General features: G+C 47.6%; 1 protein-coding gene across 3 annotated transcripts in view; it reads right to left on the reverse strand.

The window, feature by feature from the left end:
* The window catches only part of INPP5D (inositol polyphosphate-5-phosphatase D), a 298,231-nt gene that overhangs the window by 62,903 nt on the left and 217,418 nt on the right, over window positions 1–17,910 (reverse strand). For all 3 annotated transcript variants that reach the window (XM_063915724.1, XM_063915723.1, XM_063915725.1), the window contains 3 exons: window positions 16,646–16,727; window positions 4,829–4,918; window positions 3,824–3,937 (listed from right to left, as the gene is read on the reverse strand). In XM_063915724.1, coding sequence (XP_063771794.1) covers window positions 3,824–3,937; window positions 4,829–4,918; window positions 16,646–16,727 — 286 coding nt within the window. The remainder of the gene's footprint in view (window positions 1–3,823; window positions 3,938–4,828; window positions 4,919–16,645; window positions 16,728–17,910) is intronic.

Raw genomic sequence — 17,910 nt, forward strand, 5'->3', positions numbered from 1 at the left:
GAAGTGCTACAACAGCACGGATGGATTCTATACATTCCAAAGTCACAGCTGGTTCCTACCACACGCCTGCTGTTCCTGGGGATGGTTCTGGACACAGAACAGAAAAAAGTGTTTCTCCCGCAGGAGAAAGCCAAGGAGCTGTCATCTCTAGTCAGAGACCTCCTGAAACCAAAACAGGTATCGGTGCATCACTGCACACGAGTCCTGGGAAAAATGGTAGCTTCTTACGATGCAAAATTCCATTCGGCAGGTTCCATGCAAGAACCATTCAGTGGGACCTCTTGGACAAGTGGTCGGAATCGCATCTTCAGATGCATCGGCTGATAACCCTGTCTCCAAGGACCAGGGTATCTCTACTGTGGTGGCTGCAGAGTGCTCATCTTCAAGAGGGCCGCAGATTCGGCATACAGGACTGGGTCCTGGTAACCACGGATGCCAGCCTTCGAGGCTGGGGGGCAGTCACACAGGGAAGAAATTTCCAAGGACTTTGGTCAAGTCAGGAGTCGTCCCTACACATAAATATTCTGGAACTGAGGGCCATTTACAATGCCCTAAGTCTGGCAAGGCCTCTGCTTCAAAACCAGCCAGTACTGATCCAATCAGACAACATCACGGCAGTCGCCCATGTAAACCGACAGGGCGGCACAAGAAGCAGGATGGCGATGGCAGAAGCCACAAGGATTCTCCGATGGGCGGAAAATCACGTCTTAGCACTGTCAGCAGTGTTCATTCCGGGAGTGGACAACTGGGAAGCAGACTTCCTCAGCAGACACGACCGACACCCGGGAGAGTGGGGACTTCATCCAGAAGTCTTCCAACTGCTGGTAAACCGTTGGGAAAGGCCACAGGTGGACATGATGGTGTCCCGCCTAAACAAAAAACTAGATATTGCGCCAGGTCAAGGGACCCTCAGGCAATAGCTGTGGACGCTCTAGTGACACCGTGGGTGTACCAGTCGGTTTATGTATTCCCTCCTCTGCCTCTCATACCAAAGGAACTGAGAATAATAAGAAAACGAGGAGTAAGAACGATACTCGTAGTTCCGGATGGGCCAAGAAGAGCTTGGTACCCAGAACTTCAAGAAATAATATCAGAGGACCCATGGCCTCTACCGCTCAGACAGGATCTGCTACAGCAGGGGCCCTGTCTGTTCCAAGACTTACTGCGGCTGCGTTGGACGGCATGGCGGTTGAATTCCGGATCCTAAAGCAAAAGGGCATTCCGGAGGAAGTCATTCCTACGCTGATAAAAGCCAGGAAAGAAGTAACCGCAAACCATTATCACCGTATTTGGCGAAAATATGTTGCGTGGTGTGAGGCCAGGAAGGCCCCAACAGAGGAATTTCAGCTGGGTCGTTTTCTGCACTTCCTACAGTCAGGAGTGACTATGGGCCTAAATTTGGGTTCCATTAAGGTCCAGATTTCGGCTCTGTCGATTTTCTTCCAGAAAGAACTGGCTTCACTGCCTGGAGTTCAGACATTTGTAAAGGGAGTGCTACATATTCAGCCCCTTTTTTGTGCCTTCTGTGGCACCTTGGGATCTCAACGTGGTGTTGAGTTTCTTAAAATCACATTGGTTTGAGCCACTTAAAACTGTGGATTTGAAATATCTCACGTGGAAAGTGGTCATGTTATTGGCCTTGGCTTCGGCCAGGCGTGTGTCAGAATTGGCGGCTTTGTCATGTAAAAGCCCTTATCTGATTTTCCATATGGATAGGGCAGAATTGAGGACTCGTCCCCAGTTTCTCCCTAAGGTGGTATCAGCTTTTCACTTGAACCAACCTATTGTAGTGCCTGCGGCTACTAGGGACTTGGAAGATTCCAAGTTACTGGACGTAGTCAGGGCCTTAAAAATTTATATTTCCAGGACGGCTGGAGTCAGGAAAACTGACTCGTTTTTTATCCTGTAGGCACCCAACAAAATAGGTGCTCCTGCTTCTAAGCAGACTATTGCTCGCTGAATTTGTAGCACAATTCAGCTGGAGGATTCTGCGGCTGGATTGCCGCATCCTAAATCAGTAACAGCCCATTCCACGAGGAAAGTGGGCTCATCTTGGGCGGCTGCCCGAGGGGTCTCGGCTTTACAACTTTGCCGAGCTGCAACTTGGTCAGGGGCAAACACGTTTGCTAAATTCTACAAATTTGATACCCTGGCTGAGGAGGACCTTGAGTTCTCTCATTCGGTGCTGCAGAGTCATCCGCACTCTCCCGCCCGTTTGGGAGCTTTGGTATAATCCCCATGGTCCTTACGGAGTTCCCAGCATCCACTAGGACGTCAGAGAAAATAAGATTTTACTCACCGGTAAATCTATTTCTCGTAGTCCGTAGTGGATGCTGGGCGCCCATCCCAAGTGCGGATTGTCTGCAATACTTGTATATAGTTATTGCCTAACTAAAGGGTTATTGTTGAGCCATCTGTTGAGAGGCTCAGTTATATTTCATACTGTTAACTGGGTATAGTATCACGAGTTATACGGTGTGATTGGTGTGGCTGGTATGAGTCTTACCCGGGATTCAAAATCCTTCCTTATTGTGTCAGCTCTTCCGGGCACAGTTTCCCTAACTGAGGTCTGGAGGAGGGGCATAGAGGGAGGAGCCAGTGCACACCAGATAGTACCTAATCTTTCTTTTAGAGTGCCCAGTCTCCTGCGGAGCCCGTCTATTCCCCATGGTCCTTACGGAGTTCCCAGCATCCACTACGGACTACGAGAAATAGATTTACCGGTGAGTAAAATCTTATTTTAAACATTTTAACAATTTTTTTTATAGAATTTAATAAATAACAGTAAAAAAAAAAGGCAAAGAATTAGTTGTGATGCTTTATTGTGTTTTCCATGTCTTATATTTTGTATGTTTAGCATTCGTCACTCTATCCTATTCCCTGTCCCCTGCCTAAATAGTTATATACCATTTTCACTTTCATTTTAATGGGCTCTTTGTGGAGCTGATCTTTCGGACTCACTTTAAACCAGGGAACAGTAGAGCTCTATACCATGGAAATGTTACGCTGCGTAACTGACAGCAGAGTACCAATACCCAGCAACAGTAGGGAATGTAGAGCATGTACTCTCCAGTTGGGGGCAGTGACAGCGTAGGTTTAGATGTCTGCAAAAACATTAAAGTGAAAGGGGCCTCCTCACAGCAGTTTTATAAAGCAATAAAACAATAGCCTTTGTAGAAAGCACTGAAAGGATGGAGAGCTTCTCTGTTAAAGGACAAAGGGGTCTATTTACTAAGCCTTGGATGGAGATAAAGTGGCCATAGATAAAGTACCAGCCAATCAGCTCCTAGCTGCCATGCCACAGGCTGGGTTTGAAAAATGACAGTTAAGGAGGTGATTGGCTGGTAATTTATCTCCGGCCACTTTATCTCCATTCGGGGCTTAGTAAAAAGACCCCAAAGTGAGGTATCCAGATGATAGGTTGAGAGTTAATAAGTTGATATGCATATGTTTGAAATGCATTATGTCGACAGGTACAAAAGGTCGACAGATGAAAGGTTGACATGACAATGGTCAACACACTTTTTTTTTTTTTGGGGGGGGGTTTACATGTTTTCCCAAGTTTTGCTTGATTTACTATCCACATGGACTACAATTGGGAATAGTAACCTATTGTGAGTGCAGCGGTAGCAGAGCGAGACAACTTTCCCGAAGCGTGGAGGGTGAAGCGAGCCCAGGAAGGTACATGTTTCCACTGATTGTGGTCTCATATGATGAAACAAACATAATGACACCAACAAAACTAAAAAAAAAAAAGCATTTCTGTGTTGAACAATGTCATGTTGACATTTTGAGCCTGTCGACACAAAAGTGAAATACTTACTTTCTAAACAGGAAGAATGGAATTCTATGTAGAACTTGGTGTGGCTCTTGGTGTGTAGCTTAGCCTTACAGTTCAGCAGCTCAATATGTCCTGGCACCTCTGAATCACCAGGATCTGAGGAAGAAATAATGAATGAAAGCTACTGTAATCTTGGTTACCAACAATATATTATTTGCAGGAGACTGACATTAGGTTGAGAATTTAGTTTATGTACTGGTAACTTATTTCATTTCTCTTTTTTTCTCTCATACCCTCCTATTCAGTCATATTTTATTTTCATTCATGGGGCGGGATGTAATACAGAGTTCGGCAGCCGTGCGGGATGGCAACCGAATAGGGACATTTTTTTTTAAAAGGGTAATGACTTACAAGGCATGGTTTTGCCTTGTAAGTGATTACCCCTTTAAAAAACCCTCCGCTTTCAGCTGGCATCCTGCACGGCGGCCGAACTCTGGTGGCATTACATCCAGGTCTATAATGTACGTATGTCTGATTATTGTGTTACACCTACAACTGATAGCTATTCATTTAATCCATATCCAGAAAGACAGCACTATCCTCTTGTTGTGCACATTTTATTTTATTTCTTATACTTTAAAATCATTGGGTAGATACTCAAAATTTATTAAAAAGTGGAAATCATTACATCTTTTTTTTTCTATCCAAAAGATCCTGGTTTACAATAAATTCCCATGTTTTGCACTTTATCACTATCACTTAGGGGGTCTATTTACTAAGCCTTGGATGGAGATAAAGTTGCTGGAGATAAAGTATCAGCCAACCGGCATAGCAGTTAGAAGCCGACTTGCTGGCACTTTATCTCCAGCGACTTTATCTCCATCCAAGGCTTAGTAAATAGACCCCTTAGTTTCAAGGTTAAAATTTCTTTCAAAGATGTGTCCATATGCATGCAGTATAAAGGATGATAATGAAAGCAGAGTATGGCAGTTTGTTTTCCCTGACACTATAGTACATGTTTCTATTGATGACATATATAAGTCTTACTGTTTTTGGAAACAAACTGAGACGTTACGCCAACTTGGAATGTGGCAAATACAGGCGAGTGATCGCTGGTAGTTATGTCTTCTGTACATCCTGGTATGAGAAAAATGAAAAGAAGAGCAAAAGTTATTGGGAATACCAGCTTACTAGTTAAGTCTGGAAATATATAGGTATATGCAATTGCGGTCGAATTCGCGGCAATTATCGCCGTTTTTTAATTCGACCAAATTCGCCAGGTGAATCCCGGCAGGTGCCTGCCGGGATTCACCATATTCAATGAAAAACGGATTCGCCAGAATCGCGGGCGAAAATCGGCCGATTTGGCGGATTTTGCCGCGATTTTAAAAAACGGGAAAAAAACGTGAAAAACCCGGGAAAAAAATGGCGTGGGGTCCCCCCTCCAAAGCATAACCAGCCTCGGGCTCTTTGAGCTGGTCCTGGTTCTAAAAATGCAGGGGAAAAATTGGCCAGGGATCCCCCGTATTTTTAAAACCAGCACCGGGCTCTGCGCCTGATGCTGGTGCCAAAAATACGGGGGACAAAAAGAGTAGGGGTCCCCCGTATTTTTAACACCAGCATCGGGCTCCACTAGCTGGACAGATAATGCCACAGCCGGGGGTCACTTTTATGCCGTGCCCTGCGGCCGTGGCATCAAATATCCAACTAGTCACCCCTGGCCGCGGTACCCTGGGGGAGTGGGGACCCCTTCAATCAAGGGGTCCCCCCCCCCCAGCCACCCAAGGGCCAGGGGTGAAGCCCGAGGCTGTCCCCCCCCATCCAATGGGCTGCGGATGGGGGGGCTGATAGCCTTTGTGATAATAAAAAGATATTGTTTTTTCCATTAGTACTACAAGTCCCAGCAAGCCTCCCCCGCAAGCTGGTACTTGGAGAACCACAAGTACCAGCATGCGGGAGAAAAACGGGCCCGCTGGTACCTGTAGTACTACTGGAAAAAAAATACCCAAATAAAAACAGGACACAGACACCGTGACTTGTACAACTTTATTACATACTGCCGACACACACATACTTACCTATGTTGACACGCCGACTGCCACGGTCGCCGACGATCCGAGGGTACCTGTGAAAAAATTATACTCACCTTCCAGCGTCCAGAGGTACATCCACGTCCAGAGGTAAATCCACGTTCTTGGCAAAAAAAACAAACCGAACACCGATCCATACCGGACTAGAAAGGGGTCCAATGTTTTCACATCAGACCCCTTTCTCCCGAATGCCGGGACATCACGTGACTCCTGTCACTGACGTCCCTTCAGCCAATCAGGAAGCGCTACTTCCGTGGCGCTCACCTGATTGGCTGTCCGCTGTCTGTACTGTGACAGCGCATCGCAAAGCCGCTCCATTACTTTCAATGGTGGGAACTTTGCGGGTAGCGGTGGGGTCACCCGCCGGTCAGCCGCTGACCGGCGGGTGACCTCACCGCTAGCCGCTAAGTTCCCACCATTGAATATAATGGAGGGAGCTGTGCGATGCGCTGTCACAGTGCAGACAGCGCTCAGCCAATCAGGTGAGCGCAACGAAGTTGCGCTTCCTGATTGGCTTAGAGACCTGTCAGTGACAGCTGTCACTGACAGGTCTCATTCGTGGAAAGGTGTCCCATGTGTCAGCATGGGACCCCTTTCAGTCCGTTTTTGGTGCGGGTATTTGCGTTTTCTTATTTTGCCAAGTCCGTGGATTTATCTCTGGACCATGGTTGAGGTGAGTATTTTGAACTTTTCTTTACAGGTATCCGTGGATTCTACATGGAGAAGAGGACCGATGTCGGCGTGTGAACATAGGTAAGTATGTGTGTGTCGACGTATGAAATAAAGTTTTACTGTCGACGGTGTGTGTGTCCTGTTTTTATTTGGGTATTTTTTTCCCAGTAGTACTACAGGTACCAGCGGGCCCGTTTTTCTCCCGCATGCTGGTACTTGTGGTTCTCCAAGTACCAGCTTGCGGGGGAGGCTTGCTGGGACTTGTAGTACTATTGGAAAAAACAGTATCTTTTTATTATCACAAAGGCTATCAGCCCCCCCATCCGCAGCCCATTGGATGGGGGGGGGACAGCCTCGGGCTTCACCCCTGGCCCTTGGGTGGCTGGGGGGGGGGACCCCTTGATTGAAGGGGTCCCCACTCCCCCAGGGTACCCCGGCCAGGGGTGACTAGTTGGATATTTGATGCCACGGCCGCAGGGCACGGCATAAAAGTGACCCCCGGCTGTGGCATTATCTGTCCAGCTAGTGGAGCCCGATGCTGGTGTTAAAAATACGGGGGACCCCTACTCTTTTTGTCCCCCGTATTTTTGGCACCAGCACCAGGCGCAGAGCCCGGTGCTGGTTTTAAAAATACGGGGGATCCCCTGTCAATTTTTTCCCCGCATTTTTAGAACCAGGACCAGCTCAATGAGCCCGAGGCTGGTTATGCTTTGGAGGGGGGACCCCACGCCATTTTTTTTTATGATTTTACCCTTCCAGCATAAAAAATAAAAAAAATAAAAAAAATAATATTTTAAAAAATATATAAATAATATTTGTGCCTCCCAAAAAAAAAAAAAGTACCTAATCCCTTCTAATATAAATAGATCTGCTATTCCCAAAAAAAAAACACCAAAAAAAACATGTTTAAAATTTTTTTATTTGTTTTCACCCTCCAAAGTGTGGCGGATTGAAAATGACGAATTTGCTGTCTAAAAGCACTGCTGTCGAATTTCAAAACTTGAATTGAATATGCTTTGGTCGAATTGCAGCACTTGTATCATTGCAGAAAAGTCGAATTTGCAAAAATTCGAATTTCAAAAAGTCGAATTTTGAAAGTCCGTTTTTTGGTCGGAAAGCACTGGATTGCATAGGGGAATTTTTTTTTTTGGTCGAAAATGACCCGAAATTCGACAATTTCGGGAATTCGACCACAATTGCATATACCCCATAGACAAAATAAGATTTTACTTACCGATAAATCTATTTCTCGTAGTCCGTAGTGGATGCTGGGGACTCCGTCAGGACCATGGGGATTAGCGGCTCCGCAGGAGACAGGGCACAAAACTAAAGCTTTAGGATCAGGTGGTGTGTACTGGCTCCTCCCCCTATGACCCTCCTCCAAGCCTCAGTTAGGATACTGTGCCCGGACGAGCGTACACAATAAGGAAGGATATTGAATCCCGGGTAAGACTCATACCAGCCACACCAATCACACCGTATAACTTGTGATCTAAACCCAGTTAACAGTATGACAAACGTAGGAGCCTCTGAACAGACGGCTCACAACAATAACAACCCGATTTTTTTGTAACAATAACTATGTACAAGTATTGCAGACAATCCGCACTTGGGATGGGCGCCCAGCATCCACTACGGACTACGAGAAATAGATTTATCGGTAAGTAAAATCTTATTTTCTCTGACGTCCTAAGTGGATGCTGGGGACTCCGTCAGGACCATGGGGATTATACCAAAGCTCCCAAACGGGCGGGAGAGTGCGGATGACTCTGCAGCACCGAGTGAGAGAACTCCAGGTCCTCCTCAGCCAGGGTGTGCCCCTGACCAAGTAGCAGCTCGGCAAAGTTGTAAAGCCGAGACCCCTCGGGCAGTCGCCCAAGATGAGCCCACCTTCCTTGTGGAATGGGCATTTATATATTTTGGCTGTGGCAGTCCTGCCACAGAATGTGCAAGCTGAATTGTACTACACATTCAACTAGCAATCGTCTGCTTAGAAGCAAGAGCACCCAGTTTTTTGGGTGCATACAGGATAACAGCAAGTCAGTTTTCCTGACTCCAGCCGTCCTGGAAATCTATATTTTCAGGGCCCTGACAACATCTAGCAACTTGGAGTCCTCCAAGTCTCTAGTAGCCGCAGGTACCACAATAAGCTGGTTCAGATGAAACGCTGACACCACCTTAGGGAGAAACTGGGGACGAGTCCGCAGCTCTGCCCTGTCCGAATGGACAATCAGATATGGGCTTTTGTGAGACAAAGCCGCCAATTCTGACACTCGCCTGGCCGAGGCCAGGGCCAACATCATGGTCACTTTCCATGTGAGATATTTCAAATCCACAGATTTGAGCGGTTTAAACCAACGTGATTTGAGGAATCCCAGGACTACGTTGAGATCCCACAGTGCCACTGGAGGCACAAAAGGGGGTTGTATATGCAGTACTCCCTTTTCAAATTTCTGGACTTCAGGAACTGAAGCCAATTCTTTCTGGAAGAAAATCGACAGGGCCGAAATTTGAACCTTAATGGACCCCAATTTGAGGCCCATAGACACTCCTGTTTGCAGGAAATGCAGGAATCGACCGAGTTGAAATTTCTTCGTGGGGCCTTCCTGGCCTCACACCACGCAACATATTTTCGCCACATGTGGTGATAATGTTGTGCGGTCACCTCCTTCCTGGCTTTGACCAGGGTAGGAATGACCTCTTCCGGAATGCCTTTTTCCCTTAGGATCCGGCGTTCAACCGCCATGCCGTCAAACGCAGCCGCGGTAAGTCTTGGAACAGACATGGTACTTGCTGAAGCAAGTCCCTTCTTATCGGCAGAGGCCCTGAGTCCTCTGTGAGCATCTCTTGAAGTTCCGGGTACCAAGTCCTTCTTGGCCCATCCGGAGCCACGAGTATAGTTCTTACTCCTCTACGTCTTATAATTCTCAGTACCTTTGGTATGAGAAGCAGAGGAGGGAACACATACACCGACTGGTACACCCATGGTGTTACCAGAACGTCCACAGCTATTGCCTGAGGGTCTCTTGACCTGGCGCAATACCTGTCCAGTTTTTTGTTCAGGCGGGACGCCATCATGTCCACCTTTGGTCTTTCCCAACGGTGCACAATCATGTGGAAAAAAAAACAACTTCTCGATGAAGTTCCCACTCTCCCGGGTGGAGGTCGTGCTGAGGAAGTCTGCTTCCCAGTTGTCCACTCCCGGAATGAAAAACTGCTGACAGTGCTATCACATGATTTTCCGCCCAGCGAAGAATCCTTGCAGTTTCTGCCATTGTCCTCCTGCTTCTTGTGCCGCCCTGTCTGTTTACGTGGGCGACTGCCGTGATGTTGTCCCACTGGATCAATACCGGCTGACCTTGAAGCAGAGGTCTTGCTAATCTTAGAGCATTGTAAATTGCTCTTAGCTCCAGTATATTTATGCGGAGAGAAGTCCCCAGACTTGATCACACTCCCTGGAAATTTTTTCCCTGTGTGACAGCTCCCCAGCCTTTCAAGCTGGAATCCGTGGTCACCAGGACCCAGTCCTGAATGCATAACTGTGGCCCTTTAGTAGATGAGCACTCTGCAGCCACCACAGAAGAGACACCCTTGTCCTTGGAGACAGGGTTATCCGCTGATGCATCTGAAGATGCGATCCGGACCATTTGTCCAGCAGATCCCACTGAAAAGTTCTTGCGTGAAATCTGCCGAATGGAATCGCTTCGTAAGAAGCCACCATTTTTCCCAGGACCCTTGTGCAATGATGCACTGACACTTTTCCTGGTTTTAGGAGGTTCCTGACTAGCTCGGATAACTCCCTGGCTTTCTCCTCCGGGAGAAACACCTTTTTCTGGACTGTGTCCAGAATCATCCCTAGGGACAGCAGACGTGTCGTCGGAGACAGCTGCGATTTTGGAATATTTAGAATCCACCCGTGCTGTCGTAGAACTACTTGAGATAGTGCTACTCAGACCTCCAACTGTTCTCTGGACCTTGCCCTTATCAGGAGATCGTCCAAGTAAGGGATAATTAAGACGCCTTTTCTTTGAAGAAGAATCATCATTTCGGCCATTACCTTGGTAAAGACCCGGGGTGCCGTGGACAATCCAAACGGCAGCGTCTGAAACTGATAGTGACAGTTTTGTACCACGAACCTGAGGTACCCTTTGTGAGAAGGGCAAATTTGGACATGGAGGTAAGCATCCTTGATGTCCAGGGACACCATATAGTCCCCTTCTTCCTGGTTCGCTATCACTGCTCTGAGTGACTCCATTTAGAATAGGTCTCACCTAGCCGTCTGGCTTCAGTACCACAATATAGTGTGGAATAATACCCCTTTACTTGTTGTAGGAGGGGTACTTTGATTATCACCTGCTGGGAATACAGCTTGTGAATTGTTTCCAATACTGCCTCCCTGTCGGAGGTAGACGTTGGTAAAGCAAACTTCAGGAACCTGCGAGGGGGAGACGTCTCGAATTTCCAATCTGTACCCCTGGGATACTACTTGTAGGATCCAGGGGTCCACTTGCGAGTGAGCCCACTGCGTGCTGAAACTCTTGAGACGACCCCCCACCGCACCTGTTTGTACGGCCCCAGCGTCATGCTGAGGACTTGGCAGAAGCGGTGGAAGGCTTCTGTTCCTGGGAATGGGCTGCCTGCTGCAGTCTTCTTCCCTTACCTCTATCCCTGGGCAGATATTATGGGGACGAAAGGACTGAGGCTGAAAAGACTATGTCTTTTTCTGCTGAGATGTGACTTGGGGTAAAAAAAAAAAAAAAAAAAAAAAAAAAAAAAACTTTTTCTAAGCAGCTCCTTAAGAGAGCCACCTAGATTGCACCCTGCTCGGACGGGCACAAAAACCTAACTGAGGCTTGGAGGAGGGTCATAGGGGGAGGAACCAGTACACACCACCTGATCCTAAAGCTTTAGTTTTGTGCCCTGTCTCCTGCGGAGCCGCTAATCCCCATGGTCCTGACGGAGTCCCCAGCATCCACTTAGGACGTCAGAGAAACATATATTTTACCATCATAATGTTTGATGGGATAATCCTCACTCTGGGGAAGATTTAGCAAAGCTTGGAGAAAAAATAAAGTACCAACCAATCAGCTCCTGTTATTTTTCAAGCACAGCCTGTAAAATGGCAGAAGCCGATTAGTTAATACTTTACCACACTCCAAGCTTTTATAAATACCCACCTCAGGCGCAGTTTAAGAGAGGAGAAGGCCTGTGTGCAGGCTCTGTGCAGGCCCCCTGCTTTCTGTCAGCGCATAGAATCTGGCTATTAGCCAGTCTACTGTGCTTGTGCTGGTCTCCGGGTACATGGCACCCACACCTTCTTTCTGGGGACATCTCTTTTACACATGCCCAAAAGCTGGGCAAATTTGTGTAGTCTTGCACAATTATGTAAAAATAGTCGCATAATAGCACCCAAGTGGAAAATCAGCTTTTGTACACCAATTTACTGCAATGAAATTTGTTTTCTTTAATGCTGCTAAACTTAATATTAATATCAAGGCTCTGCAAAGTCACTTGTTTCTAACTCCATTCCTGTTTGGGGGGTCATGTTTTCTGGATTTTTTTTAATCATGCACAGGAGAGTCAATCTATTTTGCTGGGTCAGTAATTGACCCACAGACAGAAATCCTGAGAACATAAATACTTCTGCTTTAGGTGCTTGTCAGATGCCAAGGATACTTGTGTGCTTAGCAGCTTCTAGCATATAGATGGCGCCATACAGCAATAAATATATGTACAGCAGTGGCGTGTGGTGAGGTCAGTGGCTGGTGAGGCACTGCAGCCAAAATGTTCGTCAATTCCCGACGATGCCCGCTACCACCTCCGAGCTTTGGTTGACAGTAGAGGGTGACTAGGATAGGGTGATATTAGGGAGAGTACATTTTTACTGTCCCACTCTGTCAGCAGTATTGCATACAGCACACAACATACGCAGTACAGCCTTGGGTCCCCAATACAGTATGGGTGAGCTTAGCCCATGTCAAAATAAAGTACCCGCATATCTCCCCCAGAAATCACAGCCAGACGCGGCTCATGCCGATAGCAGAGATAGGAATTAACAAATCTGCTCTCTGTGGTGGGGCTGCTCGTCCTCCAGCTGTTCCACTTCTAGAGGGCTGCGCGGCCTGCGCTGGCCGGTGAGTGCACCGCAGGCTGCTGGAGCCGGAGCAAGAGAGGAGAGGAGATAGCTGCCGTAAGGCTGGATTAAGCCTTCAGGGGGCCTGGGGCACCTCAGACAGGGGGCCATAGGCGTGCGCATGGGGGGTGCCTGGTGCGCACAGGCACCCCCTAATGTCCGGCACCCCTCTTACACACACCTGTAACTGAGTCTTTGCCAAGCTTGCAGTTTTATTCCTGACTGTGTATGCCCACCCACACTCTACGCCCGCTAGCACAGATTGCCCGCTCTCTACGACCATCCGCCTGTCCGCTATGCCCACCCACCCTCGCTCTCTACACCTGCCTGGCCCCCCCTCTACACCCGTGCCAGCCCTCCAACCGCCACATCCCTCTCTTCTCCTGCCCGCTACGCCCGGTCAGCAGGCTTGGCGATAGGGGAAGAGACAAACCGCTGCAGGGGCAGTAGAGGGTGCATTTGTCAGCTGTACCAGCTACTGGAACCCACATGTGAACAGGACTGCAGGGAAGGAGGGGGTGAAGGAGCGAGAAAGGACGGCAGTAGTGGTCTATGCATGGAGTGGCGGGCGGCGAGGAGCGCTCAGCTGCGAGCGCACCCACAACAAGTAATGTATAATTTATAGTATATAATGTATTTGGAGAGGCACTATGTGTCACATAATGAGTGGGGGGGAGGCACTGTGTGGCATATGTGTTTAGGGTACACTATATAATGTGTTTGGGAGGTATTATGGGGTCTATTAAGGCCGGGGCATAATGTGGCGTAATGTAAATTTTGCCTCATACTGTGTGGCGTAATGTGACTTTTGGCTTATACCATGTGGCATAATGTGAATTTTGGCTCATACTGTGTGGCGTAACGTGAATTTTGGCTTATATTATGTGGCGTAATGTGAATTTTGGCTTATACCATGTGGCGTAATGTGAATTTTGGCTCATACTGTGTAGCGTAATGTAAATTTAATCTCATTCTGTGTGGCTTAATGTACATTTTGGCTAATACCGTGTGGCGTAATATGAATTTCGTCTCATACCATGTGGCATAATGTGAATTTTGCACCAAGGCCCACCACTTTCTAGTTCCACCACTAGGTCAGAGATAGGTTGGGGAAGTGTAAGCAGCGATAGGGTGCAGCGGCAGCTAGGACTCAGGATTATGCCGTAGCGGACAGTCAGTAGTGGCTACTGGTCGCACCATTATGTTTAATTTTATTTCTCTGGGGTGTATGTATCTACTTGTATTATTAGGAACTAGGGATACATTAGATTACGCCATTTGATTACTGAGAGAATGTAAAATAGTGTTAGACATGTCCCTGGGCGGTGCTGGACACGCCCAAAAAGGCGGTGCTAGACACCCCCCTTTCAGCAGTGCACCCCCTAATAAAATTAGCTGCGCACGCCTATGCAGGGGGCCATGTACCTCATGTCAGCATCATGCCTCTGGATGTGCCCGCTGGGCCTCTGCCTCCTGTGCAAGTCATATATATATATATATATATATATATATATATATATATGTGTAAATATGTAAAAACAAAATGTGATCTGGCAGCACTCGTGGTCAGTGTATAAACTTCTCAATGTTTCAATTTTATAAAAAAAAAAATTAGTCAAGATTAAAATAAGATAACTGTGGCTTGCCTGAAATACTCTTCACCAAGCCCAGTAGCGGATCTTGCCACGGGCAAGCAGGACTTTTGCCCGGGGCGCCGCCTTTCGGAGGGCGCCGGCACCGTCCGGAGGGCGCCGGCGCCATCCGGAGGGCGCCGCACCATGGCAAGATCCGCTGCTGCTGTGGTGCCCCCCGCTGCCGCGGCCCGCTGTCCGCTGTGAAGGGAAACTAGACGCTACGCATCTAGTTTCCCTTCATGGGCTGCCCGCTGTGAAGGGAAACTAGACGCTACGCGTCTAGTTTCCCTTCCTGGAGAGGATCTTCACTATAATGATGTGCGGTGCGCGTTGACGTCATCGCGCACCGCACAGCAAAGGTCCTCTCTACGAAGGGAACTAGACGCTTAGCGTCTAGTTTACCTTCGTGGAGAGGACCTTTGCTGTGCGGTGCGCGATGACGTCATCGCGCACCGCACATCCTACAATAGTACAGGGGGCGTAACTGACCACGCCCCCTGTATGAAGCCACACCCCCTAATGCCGCCCGGGGCGCCAGAAGCCCCGGAACCGGCCCTGACCAAGCCCCATGTGCAGTTATGCTTACTGCTGACCCAGACTCCCACTGATGTCAGAATGGCGCCTATTCGCAGTGAGCATGACGTCAGCTGAATATTTTTTCATAAAATAAAATTGAAACGTTGAGAAGTATACATATGTAACCTGTAACCGGCCGCCTTATCATTATTTATACTGTGACCATGAGTGACGCCAGATCTCTTTCTTTAACCCCTGCATTGGAGGGCACCCACCAGGATGCTGGATATGTTTGGCGAGTCAATGTGTATATATACTCCCTCTCCCCTTATATATTTAGTGCCCCCCCTCAACCCCACCCCTTATATATTTAATGATCCTCCCACCCAATAAATATTTAGTAACTCCTCTCACTCCCACCGTTTACATATTTAATTAACCTTTCACTGCCACCTCATCAAATATATGTAATGATACTCCCAGTTTGACAACCCCCCCCCCTTTCTGCTCCCCTCCCTCCCTTCTGACTGACCTCAGTGCACTTTTCAAAGTCCAGCTCCAGAGTCCTGACTCCCACAGGTGTGCTTTGATCCTCGTTGCCTTCTCAGGGGATGAGACGTCATGAAGTCTCATCCCCCCAGTGCCGGCTACACAGCGCTGTTGCGGCGCCACCCGAGGAGAGGAACTTGAAAAGCCGCAGCCGCCCGCTGGTTCAGCCTGCAGCAGCAGCAGCTCTCTCTCCTCTGTAGCGCCACTGCTGGGAGTGCTGACCGTGGGTCCTGTAATCATCCCTGCACTGCAGCTCCGATCATGGGCCCCTTAGACAGGGGGGCCAGGAGATACCACCTGCACCCCCCCCACCCCTTGATACAACACTGCGCTGCGTCCGTTCAGAGGACTGCTGAGTGACGGGCTTGGGGGGCGGCTGCATATGCAAATTAAAAAAATATATATATATCTTTGATGACGGGGGTGGGGGCGCTGCCACTGGCCAATCAGATATACCTTTGTGACAGGGGCGTGTCAAAGCGGCACTTCCAGTAAGTGCAGCTTATGGGGAATTTTTTAATGGGCTTTTACTGCCCGATGCTCGGCCCCGGCCCCCACTTCCGAATCCTTCACATTGTTAGCTGGAGGCACCGAGAGCGGTACCTCTGAAACACACAAAGCCAATTTTTAAAAGGTGGAAATGATTAAAATAATGTAAACGCTACAGCAGATACTTATGACACAGAATATGTGTCATAAGTATCTTCTGTGTATTATTTTAATCATTAATGACAGGGGAGGCACTGCCTCCCCTGCCTCCCCTGACTGCACGTCCCTGATGTACAGTACAGGCATTAATATGAAATAAATGGGATATGGTCGTTAGGTCGACAGTCATTAGGTCGACCACTGAAGGTTGACATGCATTAGGTCGAAATGGTCAATAGGTTGACATGGTCATTAGGTCGACATGTACTAGGTTGACAGGTCAAAAGGTCGACATGAGTTTTTCACGTTTTAATTTTTTTGCATTTTTTGATCTTTTTCATACTTGACGATCCACGTGGACTACAATTGGGAACGGTAACCTGTGCCGAGCGCAGTGGTAGCGGATCGAGGCACCCGCGAGCCATGCGAGGGGACACAGTGCACTAATTTGGGTTCCCCGTCACTTTACGAAGAAAACAACACCTATAAAAGTCCAAAAACCTATGTCGACCTTTTGACCTGTCGACCCAATGCATGTCGACCCAATGACTGTCGACTTACAGTAAGTTGAGTCGACCCAACAACCCATACCCAAAGAAATAAAGGGAACTGGAGCACTCACCATAAGACTGACATAAAACATGCATCTGTGGGTAGGATTTCCACAGCACCCTGTCACACCAAGAAGGTAAATTGTATTTTATCTGGAAGAAAAAAAAAGATTGATATATTTATTAGTTACGTAGAGCAGACATGCTCCTTCTACTGCAATGATATGCTTCCCTTAGTTTTCCATGATGGTATCATGAAGCTCTGTATTTATCAGTATGCTTCAGTGAAGATAAAACTAACATATTTTATACAATTATTAGTGTAAATGTGGTGTAATCACTGCTACAGTAGGGAAATGTGTTAATGTAATTATAATGAAAGTACACGTAGAATATATAGATTTAGATGGCAGTCATTTATTTTTATTTTAACATTCAAAATATGTATCTTATGTTGTTATTTAATTATGCTGTATCAAAGAAATGCGTACAGTATACATCAAATGTCCTATCTCAGAAGCACGTGGGTTGTTTTATTTATTTGAAGACTATGGAGATCACTTATGAAGCATATGGGAGGCACACTCCAAAATACATGGGTTTTGAATCAGTGAACCTTGATAGACTGCACTTGAAGAAGCATGCCTCCGATCCGCAGGAGAAGCAAGCCAAAGGTGCACCTTGACGTGCGGAGAGGTGGCAACCAGTGACAGCTACTGCTTCTGGGCTACATCCAGACCATGCATAGCATTCGGGAGGGGAGGAGTGATTAAAACATATAAACATACCTTTCATGTTACATGTAATATGTGTGATGGCTGCCTGACCCTGGGGATCAGCACATACTTGCCTACTCTCCCACAAGTTGCGGGAAACTCAGATTTATAGGGGTAGCTCCCCACACCCAGTGTTGGACTGGGGTATGAAGGGGCCACCGGGGGAATGCCGTGGGATGGGCCTGTGCTATCCCAGGGACAAATACGTATAGTGCATGCATGATAACATACCAGATTAACAACAACAATGCACTGTATAAAATACAGCCTAGTCCTGTGCAGTAAAATGTATAATTCTAGTGCACAGTCTGGAACCTGAGGTTTCCCCTATATCCCTGTGGGCCAGTCTGCACCCATGGAAGAGTGTCCAAATCTCCCGCATCCCAACCGTCTCCTAGTGAAGCGGGCAGGATGAGATTATACCCAGTATTTGTGGCTCCATATGGAGGATGTGGGGCTAAATTATGTGAATTTGCATCATTTAGCTACACCCCTCCTGCAGACCCTAGTGGCCGGGCCTAGTGACATGACCGCCCAGCCCTGGCACCCAAAGTAGCCCA

Source organism: Pseudophryne corroboree, chromosome 4 (assembly GCF_028390025.1).
Source record: "Pseudophryne corroboree isolate aPseCor3 chromosome 4, aPseCor3.hap2, whole genome shotgun sequence".
Classification (NCBI taxonomy): Eukaryota; Metazoa; Chordata; class Amphibia; order Anura; family Myobatrachidae; genus Pseudophryne; species Pseudophryne corroboree.